We start from the raw sequence: 20,786 nt of genomic DNA, 5'->3' as shown, positions 1-20,786 counted from the left end.
GATTTGCTCTGCAGTTTCTGTCAAGATTTTTTTTTTTTTCCTGAAAACCAAGTAAGTAACGTGTGGTCTGAAATAGTGCAGAATTATTATTATTAAGATACTGAATAGGACATATGCAGAAAAATATAGAATAATTGGATAACAAAACAAAAAGTACAATTAGTAAAAACAGAAAAAAAACAATATTTTTTCTAATTCTGTTTTTCCTCCTGAAGTCACACACTAACTAACTAACTAACTAACTAACTAACTAACTAACTAACTAACTAACTAACTAACTAACTAACTAACTAACTAACTAACTAACTAACTAACTAACTCTAAATAATATTATTTTTATGGTTTTAACCTTTAAAAAGTAGGTATCATTTAATAAACTATGAACATCTCGTACAAAGTGGTGTAAAAGATATCAACAATAAAAATGTTATACATAGTTTTCTTTTTACTTTTTTTAGAAGCAAAAATCCTGTTTGTAGATTGTAAAAAAATCTCCAAACACCAAAACATTAATTTTGGTGTTTATTCACCAAAATAAATAAACACCAAAATGATGTAGTGTTTATTCTTCACAGGTGAAGTAAGAGATGTAATACTCTAAAAAGCCAAGCAAGGAGGAGCATGTCAATATTCTATGAAAGTGGTCCAAAAATCGACGCTTGAGGAACCCCACGCCATGTTTGTTTGCTCATTATGTAGACAAACAAACATGGTGTTTGTTTGTCCATCATCTTTGTTTGTCCACAAACAAACACCATCTCTGTTTGTGGACATCATCAAATGACTCCATGACTTTGATGGAGTCATGTGATGTTGTTGTCATCAAACAACATCTTTGTTTGTCCACAAACAGAGATGGTGTTTATTTGTGGACAAACAAACATGATTTGTTTGTCCACAAACAAAGATGTTTACAAACAAACATGATTTGTTTGTCCACAAACAAAGATGTTTACAAACAAACATGATTTGTTTGTCCACAAACAAAGATGTTTACAAACAAACATGATTTGTTTGTCCACAAACAAAGATGTGGATAAACAAACATGATTTGTTTGTCCAGTTAGTATAATCTCTTTCATGGAGATTCAAATGAATCTCCATTAACTCTCCAAACTCTTGAGAGTTAATGTTTTTGTTTTTTGTAAGGAAGTCATATTAAAAGGTAGTCTGGGTTTCTCAAAAAGTTTTATGAACAGTTTTTGTTCATCTTAAACGTTGTTGTAACTCATATCATCCAAGTATCTTCAAAGAGTTGCTGTGGATGATGATCTCTTGTAGCAGTCAGTCTTCCAACAAATCTGAAGAGGTACTGAAGGGACTGTTGCTGCTATGACTGTCATAGCAGCAACAGAGTTGTTAAAAGCAACAACTGACAGCTCAATATCTGGACACCTGTGGCAATATTTCACACAAGCATATCCTGGATGACATAATCTGTTACTGACAAATATTGCTGATCCACCTTCTCTGCTATCTCCATTTATCCAAAAGCAAAAAAACAAAAAAAAAAAAAACGTGTCTATAAACAAAAGTCTACAACATTGATAAAATCAGAAATAATGTATCAGAGCAACATGCTGCCACCAATAGCAGCGCAATGCTAGAGTCCAGTAATATGGTGGAGAAACGTGCTCTGTCTAAGCGAATCACTGATCTTCTCTCCATGTCTCGCTTCCTGTTTACAGTCATGATGAGAAGAAGCACTCGACTACAGTCACTGGGTTACTACAACCTAGACGGACTGCCAACCATCTCCTACAGAGAGACTTCATGCAAGTAAGCTGGATGAGCAATGCGTCCACCGTTACATATATTTCTATCGCTGTCCTCTGCTGTCTTCAAAGTAACTATTCTTGTTTTTATTCTCTTGACTCATGCAGAATCTTCAGAAAGCGAAGGAAATGTAAAAGTGCCGACCCGAAAACAGAAATCGAAATTGTTCCTCACATAGACATGAACTTGGTCTTAGACACGGACTCGGACTCAGAAACCATCATTTGCTCTGAGTTTGACTTGGAGACCAACGCAGACACCATCCCGTACACGGACTTTGACTTGGAGATAGACAACATCACATCCACAAACGTAGGCACGGACTCAGACGCAGAAACCGTCACATACACGGTGTTAGACACAGACTCAGACACAGAAACCATCCTATGCGCAGACTTGGACATAGAGTCAGACACAGAACCCATCCCTCACAAAGACTTGAACATGAACACTGAAGAAGGGATGATAAGAGAAGAAGAGCCACACTCTAAATCCAGTTGGATGACCATCGGCAGTAAGCTGTTCCCCAAAAGGAAATACAAGGAGAACATTAGCTTGTTCTTCATCACGTGCCTTGTGGTTTTTGGTAACCTCCTTATTTAACAAACATTTTGAGATTCTGTGTTTTGAAGTAAACTTCATTGACCTGGCTGTCTTCTGCTTTGTCTCTGCTCATTTATCAGTTCTGGCTTACCCGATTTATGCCATGAGCTTCACACCTGAAGAGTCTCCTGCTTCCCCTATTGCAGCAGACATGGTATGTTGTCAACATTACATATTTTTATTCTCACTATACAAACATAAGTCAAGTCATGCATATCTCTCCTCTCATTCACAGGCCTCCAGTGGATACTGCAAAGAGATGACAACGGATCCAATAGAGCTGATGAAGACTCTGAGGGGCTGTCTCCCACCATAAATTAGCATTAGCATCACAGAGTAGGAGACTGCATTCAGCGAATATCACTGAACTCACACCTCAGTTTTCTCTGGAGTTTATGATTTCTCACTAACTGTGTGTCTGTGTTTTAAGGCCCAACCAAAACCAGATCCACTCCCAGAGTTATGGATAGGTAAGTATGAGGTAAGTATGGAGGTAAGTATGTCTACACGAGTTCAATCAAGCTGAAAACTACCAGCCTATACCCACCTGTTATCTATATACCTGCATATCTACCTACCTGTTATCTACCTACCCCTCTGTCTGTCTATCAATATATATAGATAGACAGATCTTCCTCCCCCTCCCTCTCCATGTTTCCATCTCTCCCTCTCTCCAACCGTTCCTCTCTTCCTCCCTCCATCTCTCCCTCTCTCCAACCGTTCCTCTCTTCCTCCCTCCATCTCTCCCTCTCTCCAATCATTCCTCTCTTTATCCCTCCCTCCTTCTAACCCTCCCTTCTTCTGCTCCTCCCTCCCTCCCTCCCTCCCTTCATCTCTCCCTCCATCTTTCCCTCTGTCCAACCATTCCTCTCTTCCTCCCTCCATCTCTCCTCTCTCCAACCATTCCTCTCTTTTTCCCTCCATCTCTCCCTCTCTCCAACCATTCCTCTTTTTCCCTCCATCTCTCCCTCTCTCCAACCATTCCTCTCTTTTTCCCTCCCTCCTTCTGCCCCTCCCTTCTTCTGCTCCTCCCTCCCTTCATCTCTCCTTCCATCTTTCCCTCTCTCCAACCATTCCTCTCTTTTCCCCTCCATCTCTCCCTCTCTCCAACCGTTCCTCTCTTCCTCCCTCCATCTCTCCTCTCTCCAACCATTCCTCTTTTCCCCTCCATCTCTCCCTCTCTCCAACCGTTCCTCTCTTCCTCCCTCCATCTCTCCCTCTCTCCAACCATTCGTCTTTTTCCCTCCATCTCTCCCTCTCTCCAACCATTCCTCTCTTTTTCCCTCCCTCCTTCTGCCCCTCCCTTCTTGTGCTCCTCCCTCCATCTCTCCCTCTCTCCAACCATTCCTCTCTTTTCCCTCCCTTCTTCTGCTCCTCCCTCCCTTCATCTCTCCCTCCGTCTCCCCCTCTCTCCAACCATTCCTCTTTTTCCCTCCATCTCTCCCTCTCTTCCTCCTTCCATCTCTCCCTCTCTCCAACCATTCCTCTCTTTTCCCCTCCATCTCTCCCTCTCTTCCCCTCCATCTCTCCCTCTCTTCCTCCCTCCATCTCTCCCTCTCTCCAACCATTCCTCTCTTTTCCCCTCCATCTCTCCCTCTCTTCCTCCCTCCATCTCCCCCTCTCTCCAACCATTCCTCTCTTTCCCTCCATCTCTCCCTCTCTCCAACCATTCCTCTTTTTCCCTCCATCTCTCCCTCTCTCCAACCATTCCTCTTTTTCCCTCCCTCCTTCTGCCCCTCCCTTCTTCTGCTCCTCCCTCCCTTCATCTCTCCTTCCATCTTTCCCTCTCTCCAACCATTCCTCTCTTCCTCCCTCCATCTCACCCTCTCTCCAACCATTCCTCTCTTTTCCCCTCCATCTCTCCCTCTCTCCAACCGTTCCTCTCTTCCTCCCTCCATCTCTCCTCTCTCCAACCATTCCTCTTTTCCCCTCCATCTCTCCCTCTCTCCAACCGTTCCTCTCTTCCTCCCTCCATCTCTCCCTCTCTCCAACCATTACTCTCTTTTCCCCTCCATCTCTCCCTCTCTTCCTCCCTCCATCTCCCCCTCTCTCCAACCATTACTCTCTTTTCCCCTCCATCTCTCCCTCTCTTCCTCCCTCCATCTCCCCCTCTCTCCAACCATTCCTCTTTTTCCCTCCATCTCCCCCTCTCTCCAACCATTCCTCTTTTCCCTCCATCTCCCCCTCTCTCCAACCATTCCTCTCTTCCTCCCTCCATCTTTCCCTCTCTCCAACCATTCCTCTCTTCCTCCCTCCATCTTTCCCTCTCTCCAACCATTCCTCTCTTCCTCCCTCCATCTTTCCCTCTCTCCAACCATTCCTCTCTTCCTCCCTCCATCTTTCCCTCTCTCCAACCATTCCTCTCTTTTTCCATCCATTTTTCCCTCTCTCCAACCATTCCTATTTTTCCCTCCATCTCTCCCTCTCTCTGTCTCCTCCTCAATCCCTCCCTCCATCTCTCCCTCCCTCCATCTATCTGTTGATGGTGATGATCGAGGGAGTTCAGCCCTCTAGCGGTGAGTTGTCCTCCTCTGTCGTTGACACTTCGTCCACCTTGCCTGCTGGTGGTCAGAGGTCCCAGTGGGGCCAGTGCGTGCCAGCCTTGCCTCGGTCAGACTGCCCCTGGGCAGCTGTGGCTACTATTGACCTCCACTCCACAGCCGGTCGAGGCAGATGGCCGCCCGTCCTGAGCCTGGTTCTGCTGGAGGTTTCTTCCTGTTCACAGGGAGTTTTTCCTCCCCACTGTCGCCCAGCGCTTGCTCATGATGGGGGATTGCGTCGAAGAATTCATGCAATCTGCTGGTTTCGTTACATAAATAAACCGAGTTGGCTTGAAATGAGTTGTCTGTGTCTTCCTTTGTTCTGTGCTTTGTACACTGTGAGGGATGTGCAGTTCAATTCAAAGATACTTTATTTGTCCCAAAGGCAAAAATAAATGGTGTTGTGACTTAATATCATCTAAGTATCTTCAGTGGGTTGTTGTGGATGGGGCAGGAAGTCAGTCTTGAAAACTGATGAAGATGAAGAAGCCTCTGAATGAAGACGCTGTGTGACGTCTCAGATTATCTACTGATTACTGACAAAAGTATATTAAGCATGAATGAGCGTGAAGTTGTAATGGAGAAGACCCTGCATCATCATCATCATCATCATCATCATCATCATCATCATCATCATCATCATCATCATCATCATCATCATCACCTGCCTTTGCTCTTTCTGTTGTGTCAACAAAGATTTGATTTCTTTATCAAGCAACAGTGAGCACAACGTCTGCACAGAAAAGAAAGAGGATTGGGTTTATTTTTAGAATAACTAACTGGCAACAACATTACCATTCTTGTCAAATAGCTTAACTGGTTGGCAAGTTATAATGGCATCATTTAATCATCATTTAACGAACATTGTCTGCGTCCAACAGAATTACTGATAGGGGCAGTATTATGTCACATTGACTTTTTTTAACTTTACCTAAATCTCTCATGCACATCAAGTATGTCTGGTTTTCCTATCCAAGCCAAAGTGAACAAAAATGGCTCCAGAGCTCGTAGTGACTAAATGTATTGGCAGCTTTGTGCCGGATATACATCCGCTGCTTCGGCTACTTCCTGCAGTACAATCCTCGTCCAAACAATGTGCAACCCTCAGGAGGATGTGACATCGGAGGCGGGATTCCTTTACATTTAACTCAGGCTCCAGTTTCAGACAATAAGGATGCTGGTAAATCCTTTAGTTGGGAGAAAACACAAAGAGACTTCTACATGGCTAAGAACAGTTGTACAAAATGCTAACTTGACTCCAACGCCCTCCAAATTATAGGGTGTGAAGATAAATAATCTTTTAATAATTTGACAGTTAATAGTTTTAGTTTAGCACAGACTCACAAGGGCGTTAAAGTCAACATCAGCCTTTGATTCATATTTAAAGACGTCCTTCGACTTCCTTAGTCCCAGATGACGACACAAATACGCAGCTACAGGAAGAGGAGGGGAAGGAAAATAAGGTTAAAACTAGAGAAAAGTGTCTTACAGAGGTATTATTGTCCCTTGAATGTGAAACTGTAATTTTACAATCACAAACATCAATGTAATTTTGGGGGGATTTTATGAAAATCGCTGACATGAAATTGTACCAAATTGTGAAGGTCAATGAGAGATGTTTTGTTTTATTCTTTACTAATAATAATATCTAGTAATGTGACAAAGATTCAAAAGCATGAACACTGTTGCAAGGCGTCCTATGAGGCTGCACCAAATATGATTAAATAAAGCTAAAGTTGTGTCAGTGTAGAACATTTTTCACCAACTTTAAAAGCTACTTTTCTAAATGTATCAACTGAAGAACATATTTTGATTTCCACGCCATAGCTCCGAACTTCAGATCCAGGCTTTAGGACCTGGGGGCGCGGGATGTTTCGTTCTCCCACTGCTCTTTCTGGGTGGGACGGCCTAGAAACAGGAGCCCAGGGCAGAGATTTTTGTTCTCTCCCAGCACAGGAACTCCTTTTCTCCAACTTTTCTTCTCTTCCGTGAGATACTCTGACTTCATGCTCAGAAGGCCGGAGCTTGTGGACCTTTGTGAACCCAACTAGACAGCAAACTTGCTGAATTATTCCAAAGGCCAAATAAGGTAAACACTGGGAGTATGGAGGAGGGAGGGAGTCTTGGAGAACAAATGTCCAGACATTTTAGTCTGTCTGTCTGCCTGCGCTCTGGTGTTAAAGTTTCTGTTGCACATGTACAGATGGTTTTTGAAACCTGTTGATGAGAGTGGATGTTGACGTCTGTAGGCCAGAATGAATGAGCGGGTGGGTGTAGTCATGTGAGACGGCTGCAGCTTTGGATCTGATGTTTCTTCTTCAGTGGTTTTCTGTCTATAGACACAATAATGCTTACTTCTAACCTGTCTGGAGCCTTGTTATCCATTCAAAACTATTTTTAAGCCCAGGAAGATGAACTGATAGTTCTACAGAGACAGTCATGGTCCAACTTTACCTCTGATATGGAGATCTTGTGCTAGTCTAAGATAATGCATCACTGATTCATTTGCTATTTAAAGCAAGAGAGTTTAATCTTAAATTGTCGTATGCAGGATTGCTTTTAGATCTCACAAAAGCTGCCAACAACAGTTGGTTAGAAAAATGTTGCCTCGCCAAAACAAAAACTGATCCAGGTGAAGCCAGACATCGCTTCATCTTTTTATTTTGGTTTCAAGGCTTAAACCAGCGTGTAGAAAGCAAGCAGCCTGTTGTCACGCAGCAGATCTACGCTCTCCTTCAGGCTATCGGACGCTTTCTGATAGGGGACCAGAGCAAGAGTTTTGCAGCACGTGTGGCAGCACGCAGCCTCTTTTCCCACACAGCATGGAGCCAATCAGATTCAACCACATTCATTCCACTGGAAGATGACATTTGAGACCTGAAATCTAGTGCAGAGCCCAGTTATGAGCATCTCAGATCACGTAGACCAGGGTTTTGGTTCAGATAGATCCAAAACTGTCTACGTGGCTGCACAACAATTTCACGTCTTTTCTGGGAAGTTTTCTATATGTAGGTCTGACTTCCAAAAGAATTTTGATGAATTTTGACAAAAAAGAAAGGTGAATATTTGTGTTTGTGGTGTATTTTGTCAATTTTGTCAGTCCAAATTATACAAACACAAATACAAATACAAACACATAGTTTTTTTTAAGTAGTTTGAGAAGTTATGAGGAATGACGTAGATTTTCTGCAATGTTTTAGAATAGTCGTCTGCCGATCGTTTAAGAAATGGCAGCTGAGGAAGTGAACAAAGCCGTTCAAGTATACCAAATATTGAATAAACACTAAACAGACCTGGGTCTGTTTCGGCTCAACACCTGGTTGGAGGATGGTTGTTTACAGTGCAGGCGATTTCTGGTAAGCTTCATAGCATCGAACCGCTGCATTAAATGTGTCACAGGCAAACATTAGTTATTGGATAACATTTAAAACCTCGTCAGAGTCCAAGAGCCCAGACCCTCTGTACCAAACCAGATAGTACAAGGGGATGGTCTTTATAAGTGTATTACAGCAGTTTGGTCAAATGTGGGAGTTTGTTCTTCTGTATGTAGAAGTTTGACACACAATAATAATAAAAAAAACAAACAACTGACTTCATGTTCTTTCCAGGTTTTGTAACAATGTGGCTAACATTCCTGGTGTCCCTGGCCCTTCTGGCCCCGGCGATCTCAGCTGCCACGGCTACAACAGCAGATAAAGTCCTTAGCAACCATGCCACCATACTGGCTGACAACAGTGCCAATCTGGCTATCAGCCTCTACCAGAATGTGGCGAAGGAAAAAGGAGCAGAGAACATCCTCATCTCCCCCGTGGTAGTGGCCTCCTCCCTGGGTCTGGTGGCTCTCGGGGGAAAGGGTTCCACGGCTTCCCAAGTGAAGACCATCCTGAACGCAGCCAAGGTTCAGGATGAGCAGCTGCACTCTGGTTTGGCGGAGCTCCTCACCGAGGTGAGCGACCCAAAAGAGCGCAATGTCACCTGGAAGATTAGCAACCGCCTCTACGGACCGAGCTCCGTCACCTTTGCGGAGGATTTCGTGAAGAGCAGCAAAAAGCATTACAAATGTGACCATTCCAAGATCAACTTCAGAGATAAAAAGAGTGCCGTTAACTCCATCAACGAGTGGGCGGCCAAGTCCACCGACGGCAAGCTGCCCGAGGTCACCAAAGACGTGGAAAACACTGATGGAGCAATGATCATCAATGCTATGTTTTTCAAACGTAAGTGTGTCTCTCTGTGTGGAATTGAACTGTTTCATCTGAAGGAACTCTAAATAAGCCTGGCCTTTCCTCACAGCTCACTGGGACGAGCAGTTCCACCCCACAATGGTGGACAACCGAGGGTTCCTGGTGTCCAGAAGCTACACAGTGGCATTGCAGATGATGCACCGCACAGGTGGGTGAAAGAATCTCTGTTTTTTGTTTTTTTTTCTGGCGGGAAAAAAAAAATCGACATAAGGAACTTTTGTGCTGTTCACACAACAAAAACTGTGGAAACAGAATTTCTGATAACTAACTGCTTAGGTTCATTCACAAATTACAGATATGACACAAAACTATTTTACTTAAAGGGATAGTGTTTTGTGTGTTTTTGTACATTTCATTAACTCCTATAAAATGTTTGTTGCATTTTCAGCCCAAACTGGCAAAAAAAAAAAAAAAGTATTGGAAACGCTTTGACGCCATCTAGCGGTCAAAGTTATACTCATTTATTCAAAAAATTGCTAATTTGTACAGTAAATGTTGATAGAGGAGTAATGTTGTGATGACTTCCTGGAGGTGGAGTGTCAGAAAGAGCAGGGGTCTTAAATAGAAAGAGACCCAATTTGAAGTCAAACGTCTTCATGTCATATTTGATATATATCATATTTTTATAACAACTTAAGTTAACATATTTATTGACTGGTCTATAAAAATGACACTATGTGCCTGGAAAACACGTAATAATGCCCCTTTAAGAGGTTCCTCAGTGTAAGAACAGTTGTGGGACCTTTATATGTGCCGCTGTTTTTTTTTCTTTCTTTTTTTTAGGTCTATTTGACTTCTATGATGACACAACAAATAAACTGTATCTTCTGAGCTTGCCTTTGGCTCATAAGAAGTCCACAGTGGTGTTCATCATGCCCTACCATATGGAGCCTCTGGACAGACTAGAGAAGATGCTTAGTAAAAAGCAACTGGACACATGGATGGGAAAAATGAAGCAGACAGCAGTGGCTGTTTCTCTGCCTAAAGTCAGCATGGAAGTTAGTCACAACCTGCAGGTAAAACACGCCACACTTCATGAGACTTGATTTGGAGAAAATTCATCACTCTGAGATTCTCACCCTTACAGTTTCATCACATTGAATCTTTCTGCTCTTTATTTTTTAGAAGCACCTTCAGGACCTGGGCCTCACCGAGGCTGTGGACAAATCCAAAGCTGATCTGTCCAACGTCTCTGGGAAAAAGGACCTCTATCTGTCCGGCGTACTCCATGCTGCGGCCTTGGAATGGGACACTCATGGAAATGAAATTGATACCAGCATCTTTGGCACAGAGAAACTCAAAACCCCAAAGCTGTTTTATGCTGACCACCCGTTCGTTTTCCTCATCAAGGACAAGAAAACAAACTCGCACCTGTTCATTGGCCGGATGGTCAGGCCCAAAGGAGAGAAAATGAGAGACGAGTTATAACTGAATCTGTATGTTCTGGATGTGTTTTGATGTTGTATAATTGTATTCCCCTGTTATAAAAGCCATTCCAAAACACTGAATATGGGAATTGTGTTAGGCATTTTTACAATTTAGTTTTCCAATTGACAATAAATTATTTCATATTTTACATTGTAGATTGAGAACTAAAAAATAAAGATAATGCTATTTGGATTATTGCGGTCAACTATGGGATATTTGTTATACTCTAATGTCTGAATGGGTTATTTTCAAGATGCAGCATTTCAGTGTTTGTCTTTGGCAAATTCTAAGATTTGAGATTTAAAAAAAAAGAAAGCAACAAAGTCATATTTTTTCCAAAAGTGGTAGCTATATTTTTGTTTCTGTTCTTTGCACTGTTGCAGTCTGTTGTTATTTTTTTCATGCTTTCCTGATGCACTTGGGAACAGCTGATTCACCTAAATATTCTTCATTTTCAAAAGAATGCCTTTCATGTTTGAGGGGAAAAGTATGTGAGGCATTTCCTTCTTTTAAAATAAAGAATGTGAGAAAACATGTAGCTGTGTTTTTTTATATCATGTAATTGCTTCAACTCATGTGTAATTGTATGTCAGCAATCTCCCAATGTGAGGTTTATCCTAATAACACATGGGAAGCAGTAAATAATAACAATAATATTGGTGTTATGTTTTTCTCCTTGGAATTATTATTAATTTTTTGTGCATATTAATGTTTCAGTGCATTCTGAAACACTCCCTAGCCTTTATCGCCACCTATCGGCTTTATGGCTAAACTACATACAGGCACAGCTGTTCCAACGTCCTTTTCCCCTATTTTTATTTTAATCTGAGAGAAAGTAATGTCTAGTAATGTTGCAGTTTTTAGATTATTACATAAAAGCTTTATAACAGCATAAACTTTGAAACACCAAACCAAATCAGCAACGGTTGAGTGTGTTTCAAACTAGCCTTACACACGTCTAAATATTGCAAGTGTGGAAATAATACTTTAAAGTAAAACTGTGCTATTAACTGGTTACTTTTGGTGTGGTTTCCATTTTTGTGTTCATGCCTAGATTTCCACCATTACGGTTTTCAACTAGTACGTGTTGGGGGAAAAAAAATTAAAACTAAATGATTAAAAAATAAAATTTTCTCGCAAATATCCTGACTGTACACGCATGTTTTGATGTGTTGTAGTGGTCCAATTTATCTGTTTCTACCTGCCAATCCATCTCGAGCTCCCGAGTAGGAGGGCTCGCGCATTGCTCGCGCGCAGCTCGCGCTGTGATGGGACTACAAACCCGTTAGTGCCCTCCGCTTCCTCCTCTTCCATCATGGCTCCCTCGATAGACAGGCAAGGATACTGGGGGCGGCCGACCTCAACGCTGGACTGGTGCGAGGAGAATTATGTCGTCTCTTTCTACATCGCGGAGTTCTGTGAGTAAGACATTTCTGTCCCTTTTACCGAAAAGCCGCGTGTCCAAGGGTTCGTTTTTAAGAGACTTTTCGGCGGTAAGAGTCATACTGTACACGTACAGTCAGTCGCCCGTAATAACGTAAACACTGAGACTGGGCATGTACGGCTACACAGCTGGAACAATTATCCAGTGTGTCTGAAATACCGCGTTCATTTCGGCTCTGTTTATATGCTAAGTGTTAGCCTGTACGGCACCTGACCTGCCATAAAAACTGTCTGCTAACAAGGGCATGTTGTGAACCTGCTCTCTGACGAATAGTTTTACTAAAGATCGATTCGTGCAGTGCAGCGACAGCTGGGTAATGTAATCATTAGCAAAATCCTAAAACATTTACCTTACTCTTTGACACAGCAGCTGTGTTGCATTTCAACCAGAGGTGGATCTAGGCAGCTGGAGTCCTGGGCGAAACTGGCCATGTTGCCCTCCTACTCCCTCCATGCCCTGTTTTTTAAATATATATATAAATATTTACTTTAACGTATTTAAAGTCTTATTGAATCTTATTTCTACAATTAGTCCTTGTTTGTAAATTGATATAAAAAATATCTCTCTAGGCATTTTATTAAAAAAAAAAAATCTTGGGACTCTTGACCTATAGCCCTGTATTTGCAGTTTCTGGGGATGTTTGTTGTTGAACTAATGCTAATAAATGTTTTAACCTCAGAGGTTTAAACTACTTGGTTTCGGCATTACGGGCTTCATAAAGTACTGGTTTAAAAAAAAGAGTGTACGGCATGTATTTCTAAGGTTTCATGTGTTTTGTACATATGTTTAAAAATGCTTTTAGTTATTTTTTGTTGTTGGGGATTTTTCCATTTTGGCATTGCAACATGTAGTGTGGCTATATCTTTGTAATAAGATATATAGGTAAATGAGATACATAAAATAAAAAAAATATTACGACATTTGACTGCAGTCTATTGACGATTCGGTATCCACAGATTGATTTTTAAAAAAGGGTGCAGTTCCATCATTTTGCACTATGGTAACACTAATTGGTATCCTCCAGTTCAGTAGGTGGCAGTAGCTAAGCTAAAGTTTGTTTATGAGCAGCAAAGACAAAGTATGGCAGGGCAAGCATAACCTCACCACAAATTAGCATTGGCTACTACAGCTCACAACAGAGCAGATAAATTTCATAAATTAAATTTCTCATGTGTTTGCTAGGTAATTCCTTGGGCTCGATGTCTTCTTGGAGTGCGTGATTCTCAGTCACATCTTTAAAGCTGATAAAACATTCCTTCAGCTCTGTTTGAGTCTTTTTGTTTGGTCTGATGATAAAAACTGGTTCCTCGAGCGCCACTATCTAAGATGTAAACAGCGCTTCTATCAGACCATTTAGACAGCTGCCTTTGTCAGCAGGGCGATGCAACGATATGGCAAAAGCTGCACTTTTACTCACACACGCCCAAACATCTCGGCAGCATTTAACATCACAGGGATCGTTTATTCAAATAGCACTTGTTGTCAATGTGTGTAATGCGTACGAGAATAAAGAAACGGCAAATAATTAGTTAAAAATTTGCAGAGTTAATAGGTTTATCCAGGTAAACTGGTTTATGTCTGCCTAAGGCACAACTTTTTTCAATGGGAAGTCAGGCCAGCTGGGTCAGAGTTCAGACCTCCTTTGTAGCGACAATCAACAGAATATCGCTGACAGGTTTTCTAAACCTTCACACCTCCAACAACACACCTGCTGAATACCAACAGTTGAGGCTTTTGTTTGCATAAATAACACGCGCACCGGCCCCGCAGAGGTGATGGTTGTCGGCTGCAGGAGAATGGCTTGGCATTTAAACGACCCTTATTCAGGTTTCAGCGGCCGGAATGCGGCTTTGTTCCTGGAGCGGGGCCGGAACGCTCAGCCTATGTCCGAGGCGTCACTTTGGTGGATTATCTCTGTGACGGCGGAGCGGAGCATGGCCGTCGTGAGGGACGTCGCCGCGCACATGCCACTCATATATTTGCACTTGTCGTTGAAATGTTTAAATGGCTCAAACAACAGGGTTTGTTTGCGTTTGTTATCCGTTGCCTGAGCGCATGCATGCATTTTAAAACGGCACATGCCTTCACTTTTATGTTCAAATTTTGGGTCATGTTCTGATTGTTTCCATGATCGGCGCCTCTCATCGCACCACTTTTGTCATTTCTTAAATTTTTAGGATTGGTTATAATGTTGAGCATGAAATGAAACAAACACTGCAGGACTTTTTTGTTTTGCTCCCACTTTTAACAAATAACAATTTAAAGTAATTTTCCCACATCGATTCCTAGTTTAATTTAAGGAAATGTTGTTATATTAATGCAATAAATAATGTCTTTTAGATGGAGTTATTTCAGTCTAATCAGGCTGGTTTATAAAAGCACAGCATGCACAATGAAAATAAGTGTGAATACTGTGTAAGACAAATTTCAATATATGGAGAATTAATTTGATTCATGCAGCGCTTACAAATTACTTATATTTTTGTATCACATTTAAATGTTTCAGATCTTTGAGCTAAATTTTGCATCAAAGATAACCTGAAAAAAACTAAAATGCACTTTTCAAATGATGATTTAAATTTTGAAGACGGATTGCTCCTCTCAGTGAATCATAATTTAATTGTAATTAAACATAAAAAAACAAAAAAACAAAATTAAGTTCCATTTCAAAAGCTACTCCCTGATTATTTCCACATCTCTATCATTCTCTTAACTGACGATGAAAAACAAACCGGATGATATCTCTCAGTCTGGAATTGGGTCTGCAAAGTTCTTTTAAAGACTTTGGGGTTTCCGTGAGAGGTAGTATCTACAAACAGGGAGAACAGGTGGAGGGGGCGCTAACGCTTCCTTAAGGTACCAAAATCACTGAGGGCTCATCTACGACTCAACCAGGAAGTCACAGAAAACCCAGAACAACACCCAAAGCAGGGCTTCCCAACCTCTTGTTCATATAGAATCTTTTCAGAAAATAATGGCCGCCTTGTTCCTGCACTTCTGCACAGGAATCAGATTTCAGCATTTAGCAGCTTATCCAGGCTTGCTCTAATTGCTACATTGAGCTGAATTCTACAACTTGTCTTTTTGCCATTATCCTTCTAGACGAGACTTAATTTCCTACTAAATCATGCTGCAAGCCTGAGCACATTTAGAGTAGTTTTCTAGCTTTTTATTTGTCTCCTAAATTAAATTCCGGGTGTGAAGGTTTAGGGGAATGTCCTGCCATCAGTTTTTGACCTTACGTTTATTATTGCAGGAGGATAATAACCCGAAGTACATCAGTACAAACAAACAAGGCTAGCATCACTCTGAGCTGTGGAAAGTCAGCAAAGTCAAAGTCTGGAATAAATCTGAATGTGTTGCTGTGGTGTTGTTTGTGTTTTCTAATCTTTTTAAAATGTTTGCATTTCTAAGGCTTTATAGTTGGTATTAATCTTCCAATCTTTCAATAACACATAATTATCAAGTGATATTTTCAAATTTCCTTGAAAACTTAAAAAAAAAATTTAACTCAAAAACACGACAAACTGCTGGATGAATGACTGCCCTAGCGCACTATCACCGGGCTTAGCAAGTTTTCTGGGGGAAACCTTGAACATACATGACTCTGATTATTATCTAACTCACATTGCCTGTGGTTCTGATAATGTTACAGCAGAACAACAAGCAGGTACAACATGGATACCAAATCAGTCAAAGGTAATTCTTCAACAAGAAGTGTAAGCACTTCTCTGGATATAATTCGAAGGACAGAAATCAATAGAGACCTTCCATATTGAGCTCGGTACCAGCCACATACGCTGCAGAATCAAACACACCCATCGTCCCACTGGACTGTGAAGCAAGTTCAACAGATGACGGTTCGTTATCTGACTGCTGTAAGCCTAATAAAAGCAATCCTCCTGAGTTGACCCAGGAAGGTGACTGCTTTGCCAACTCAGCAACTAGTTGTGTTCCCACTGAAAGGCAGGAGAGGCCCATTCAGGAGCGCTAAGAGGCTCAGAGCTGCCGAATTATTGCAGGAATCGGTGGATCCTGCAGGAAATTTGAACAGATAAACTTCGAAGCGGCTGATGCTTGATTGAGTCGGTGCTTATAATGCAGCATTCCTGTTTCACGCGGTGTTACAGAGCCATAAAAACATTATCTGTTTAGTCTTAGAAACAAGGACAAGGTTATGTTGGCTTAATGAGCCTCTGCTGCAGATAAACAGTTTGTTCTGCTTGATACGCCTGATTGTGCACCTGTGTTTTATTCAGGTCGTTGTTGGAGGTATGTCGTCATAAGTGAAATAACCTGCTGATTGAACAAGTACTTTTTCATCAATGTTAAGGAATTATTTACTCAAACTCCTAAGAAGTTTAACTTTTTCTCCTGGAAAAGCTACTTGAATGTTAGTTTTGTCTTATTTCAAGTGTACTGAGATATTTGCAGTAGAAACAAAACCAAAAATACTTGGTAACAGTTTGGTGTTAAGCTGTTTAGGGTTTGATATTTAGCCAGGCCACATGGATTTATAGTGTTGCAAAGGCACATTCAAAATCAGCAGTTTGGCCATATTAGAAAATAAAACAGAGCTTGGATAAGGAGAATCTGCCATGTCATCTTTTATCTTAACTTCAACTTAAAAATAAACTTGTGAAGTTAAAAGAAGTGATAGAAAATGCAAATATTTGACCAGCTTCAGTCAAATTGGGAATCAACAAGTCAGACCTCAAAGAAAAAAGGAACTCTGTATAGACCAGGAAAAGCCTGAACGTGATGGAAACCTAATTAGTAACCTTGGAAACTGGATTGAACTCAAGGTTACCTCAGCGACATCACATCCTGTTTTGTACTGTGGGCCCTTTTTAAACCGACAGGAAGACTTTAAACAAAGCAGGAGTAGAGTACCATTTAGAAGCAGCAGCTCAACAATAGAAGGAGATGCAGATGTTTCAATCTAAAGTCGGACTTGTTCTCTTCTGTTTGAACAGGGAACACTGTCAGCAACCTGATAATGATTCTTCCTCCCATATACGGAGCCGTCCAGACGTTCCGGGACGGCCTGGAGTTTCGTTATATCTGCTCGTTTCTTGGTCTTTCAGGTGAGGTGAAGGCCTCACAGCCGATACTCCTGCTGGTCGCGCCGCTCGTATGGCAGGATATTAAAACGTCTTTCCGTTTCTTTCTGTGCGTGTTTCGTGGGACGCAGCTGTAGGCGTCGGCTCCTGGTGCTTCCACATGACGCTGCTGTATGAGATGCAGGTGGGATACGCGGCCGTTTCATCCTCTCACACTCCACACATCCACAGACGAACTTTCTTGTTCTCAATAAAATGTATTTATGTTTTCTTTCTGCTGTTTTGCAGCTGCTGGACGAGTTGCCAATGATTTACAGTACATGTGTGTTTGTGTACTGTCTGTAAGTGGTTCAGATTTTTTTTTACTTATTTTGATGCATTTAAAGTCCTTTACCGATGAACTGGTTTTGAAAGCTGGTCTAAAATGCTCAGTAACATTTTATGTAAATGAATTGTTAGGGTTAGCAATAATTCTGCTACCGCTCCAGAAGGAAATGCATAATTTTTAGTGTTTTCCCTGATTGAATATATAGGAGTTTTTTCTAATTGTTTCCTTTGTTTTGCTGCTGCAGTAAAAAATGATTTCATTTAAGTTTTTTTTTTTTTTTTTTTTTTTGCCAATTTGTCCACACCTGTATAATGTGACATAGACTGTAAGAAGACCTGTTGAATCCAATTTCAAGTGAATGCCTCACAGCTCCAGGGAACTATAATGTTCCAGCCGTGTGTGTACTTCATGAACCGCTTTTTTTCAACCTCACCTTTTAACGCAGCTTAAGCCGAAGCTAAACGACGGGGACGTATTTCTTTTGTTCAGATACGAGTGCTTCAAGCAAGAGAACAGCATCAGTGTGTTTCCTATCGTGTTGTTGATAATCTTCAGCGTCTCCGTCACGTTGGTGAGTGTCTGCAAGTGCTTTAAAAGTTGTTTACTGTAACCATAGTAGACAAAAACAGTCATATCCTCTCGTTCTTTGTGTATCTTGTTCAGGTGTACCTGCAGTGGAAGGAGCCAGTGTTTCACCAGGTAAGGCGTTTGTCTGCCCTTGTTTGCTAGCAGGGTGCAGTGTGCTGTAGGTCACCCTTAACTTATGTAAACAGTGGGCCCGCCCACACAGCAGGTGCGCTCTGGATGGTAGATGCTGATTGGTAGGCAGTGTGTACACGGTTCAGTACATTTTTGGTATTCTTCTATCATAAGAACTGCTTTTTCATTTGTTTGATTTTCTTACGTTTAAGAACTTCAAAGAGTAGCTGCTATAGAACTGAGTGGAGATTTGGTTTGATTATTTTCAATAATATAGGTATAACCAGTCCCTGCATCAACTGCACAAAATACAAGAGTTTTATTTTTGACGTACCATCCAGAAACCGCTTGCTGCATCCTTGTTGGTTGTGCAGGAGGCTCCACCTCGGCTTTAAAAGATGCACGGTTGCAAAATTGTGCATCTGTTTGCAGCCATTTTCACGTGCGAGCTTAAAGATTGAGTTGGGCGGCGTAGGCCAGCAGCAGTTAATTTGGATTTAAACATTAATCTGGTTTTGCTGACCTTTGTAACACTTTTTAAATCTAATTTTTAAACTTTTTTTTTTCATATAAATAAAGAAGTAAACAAATTGCTTAGTTTCTCTGCCTTCCAGGCCAGGTGATGCACTTTCCTGAACTGGTGTTACTTACACCAGTTAGTCTGCAGGATATTTATTTACCCGGTAAGCAGAAGTGAAACTGCTGACACTTTTGCTTTTCCTTTCACGTGCAACATTTCTGTAAAACCTCACTTTCAGTAAGCCAAATGAAAACACATTAAAAAGACGTTTTTCTCTCCAGCAAAACTCCTCTTGGCCTAACTCTTTAAACTGTAGCAAGCATTTGCTCATGGACTGTTTTAGATCTACTTGCGGATCCTCTTTTCAGGTCATGTATGGTGCCCTGGTAGCTTGCCTGGTGATGCGTTCAGTCTTCATTGTTACATGGTAAGTAACACCAGTCATGTGAAGAGAATAGTTCAGACGTATTCAATAAAGCGACGTCCTGATGAAAGGCTGTGCGGCCCTGTGTTTTCAGGGTGTACCCGTGGCTCAGGGGCCTGTGTTACACCTCTTTAGGGATCTTTATGTTGGGCTTCCTGCTGTGGAACATCGACAACATTTTCTGTGACTCGTTAAGGTGAGAAGATTTAATGTTAAGAGTTTCAGAAATGCCATATTGACAGTAAAAAAGACAAGTGAAGTAGCACAGATTTCATCTAAATGATCACTAAAAGAATAGTAATGTTTTTTTTTTATTTTTCTAATATTTAAAAATATCCAAGAAGTGTAGACATTTTTAAGATTATAAATTAAACTGACTAAAATCCTTTTGGACGTATTTGTTGATCAAAGCAGGAAATAAAATTGCCTGAATGTAGTTCTTTTTTTTCTTTTCCTAACTCAGAGCCAGTAGACAAGTGCTGCCCCCTGGTGTTGGAGTGGTGACACAGTTCCATGCCTGGTGGCACATTTTCACAGGTCTCGGCTCCTACCTGCACATTCTCCTCAGGTAAGATCCCTAGTCTGTGTCAACAAAGTGCTCGGTTATGACGACTTACGCTGCTGCCTGCATCCCTCCAGCTTGCAGATCAGATCCACCTACCTCAAGTATAGACCAAAAGTTAAGGTATGCCAGTGTCGTTACTTTTATGGGACAAGCTTTTAAAAGATTTTGAAATGTTTGTAGCTTGAATTTCTGGAGTCCTGACCTGTTGCTGGATGTTCCCTTCGTTCAGTTTCTGTGTGGCGTCTGGCCCACTTTGCACATTGAACCACAGAAGACGAGCTGAAGTGAGAAGACGAGGAGCAGCTTAAGGACGGTGACTGCCGAACCGGGCACTACTGGCAGAAACCCGCCTGTGTCTCCTGGCTACTGCTGGGAACTTGGCCCACAGGCAAGCAGCTGGTGTACCACAGGGCGCCAACTTAGGGACCATTTGGTTCTGAGCTGTGGAAAATGACTAAGTAAAGTATAGCACTGAATTATTTCAAGAAACTGAAGATTCTTTCCATTGATTATAATTTATTAGATTAGTATGTTTAAGTTATTTTTAAGTGGGTAGTTTCTTTTTTTTTCTTTTCTATTTTTTTTTCCCAAACAGCCATTTTCAGTGAGTGAATGATGCAGCCCACTTCAGTGGCAATTACAGAAAGAATTATAAAAGTTTAATTGTAAAAATAGTGGAGCAGCTGTAATTAATTCAGTCTTTGCTTATGACCAATCGGGTAAATAATAAAATATGAGCCAAAATATATTTATGGCCCCCTTCGAATGAGATGATGTCATTGCATAGGCTTAGTTTCATAAGAAGCTAAATCAGTTTATTGTATAGTTTTTGAAAAGAAAATAATAAAACAAACTTAGAGTGGAAGTGAACATGTTTTAATCTAATAAGGAAAGCTTTTTTTATTATTTGCATTGATGAAGGTTTCATTTTTACTTGAATTTTCCACAAAATGATGACATGCCATAACTGGAATTCAGACGCTCTTTTTTTTTTTTTTTTAACCCTAATTAATTGCCAAAGTCGCACGTGTTGGCTTGTATTTAGTTGTCATCCAATGTGTGAAATGTATTACTGGTTTACCTTGCAATGTTTTATTGAAAGCTTGTAACACTGGATTGTAGCGTTCAGGCTCACAGTACAGAGCAAGGCTG

The 20,786-nt window shown here is 41.2% G+C and overlaps 3 protein-coding genes across 3 annotated transcripts; all 3 read left to right on the top strand.

The window, feature by feature from the left end:
* The first annotated feature begins 1,129 nt into the window (after positions 1 to 1,129).
* On the top strand, positions 1,130 to 2,695 carry LOC106907734 (uncharacterized). The gene is made up of 4 exons (XM_014973568.2): positions 1,130 to 1,779; positions 1,884 to 2,362; positions 2,460 to 2,533; positions 2,615 to 2,695. Exons 1-4 carry the CDS (start codon positions 1,601 to 1,603, stop codon positions 2,693 to 2,695), a joined length of 813 nt encoding a protein of 270 aa, XP_014829054.2. The 5' UTR covers positions 1,130 to 1,600.
* Positions 2,696 to 6,812: 4,117 nt separating this feature from the next.
* serpinh1a (serpin peptidase inhibitor, clade H (heat shock protein 47), member 1a) lies at positions 6,813 to 11,125 on the top strand. Its single transcript, XM_014973570.2, has 5 exons — positions 6,813 to 7,008; positions 8,528 to 9,136; positions 9,213 to 9,311; positions 9,947 to 10,179; positions 10,289 to 11,125. The coding sequence occupies exons 2-5, from the start codon at positions 8,539 to 8,541 to the stop codon at positions 10,589 to 10,591; spliced, it is 1,233 nt and encodes a 410-aa protein (XP_014829056.2). The 5' UTR covers positions 6,813 to 7,008; positions 8,528 to 8,538; the 3' UTR covers positions 10,592 to 11,125.
* Positions 11,126 to 11,828: 703 nt separating this feature from the next.
* acer3 (alkaline ceramidase 3) lies at positions 11,829 to 20,487 on the top strand. The gene is made up of 11 exons (XM_014973569.2): positions 11,829 to 12,009; positions 17,012 to 17,122; positions 17,230 to 17,282; positions 17,387 to 17,439; positions 17,916 to 17,997; positions 18,090 to 18,125; positions 19,014 to 19,072; positions 19,164 to 19,265; positions 19,533 to 19,637; positions 19,709 to 19,754; positions 19,864 to 20,487. Exons 1-11 carry the CDS (start codon positions 11,907 to 11,909, stop codon positions 19,915 to 19,917), a joined length of 804 nt encoding a protein of 267 aa, XP_014829055.2. The 5' UTR covers positions 11,829 to 11,906; the 3' UTR covers positions 19,918 to 20,487.
* Positions 20,488 to 20,786: the final 299 nt, after the last annotated feature.

The sequence above is a fragment of the Poecilia mexicana genome, unplaced genomic scaffold, assembly GCF_051168715.1.
Source record: "Poecilia mexicana isolate PSO_F unplaced genomic scaffold, ASM5116871v1 scaffold_14, whole genome shotgun sequence".
Taxonomy (NCBI): domain Eukaryota; kingdom Metazoa; phylum Chordata; class Actinopteri; order Cyprinodontiformes; family Poeciliidae; genus Poecilia; species Poecilia mexicana.
The sequence above is the reverse complement of the archived record's forward strand: the minus strand, read 5'-3'. Positions and strand labels throughout refer to the sequence as shown.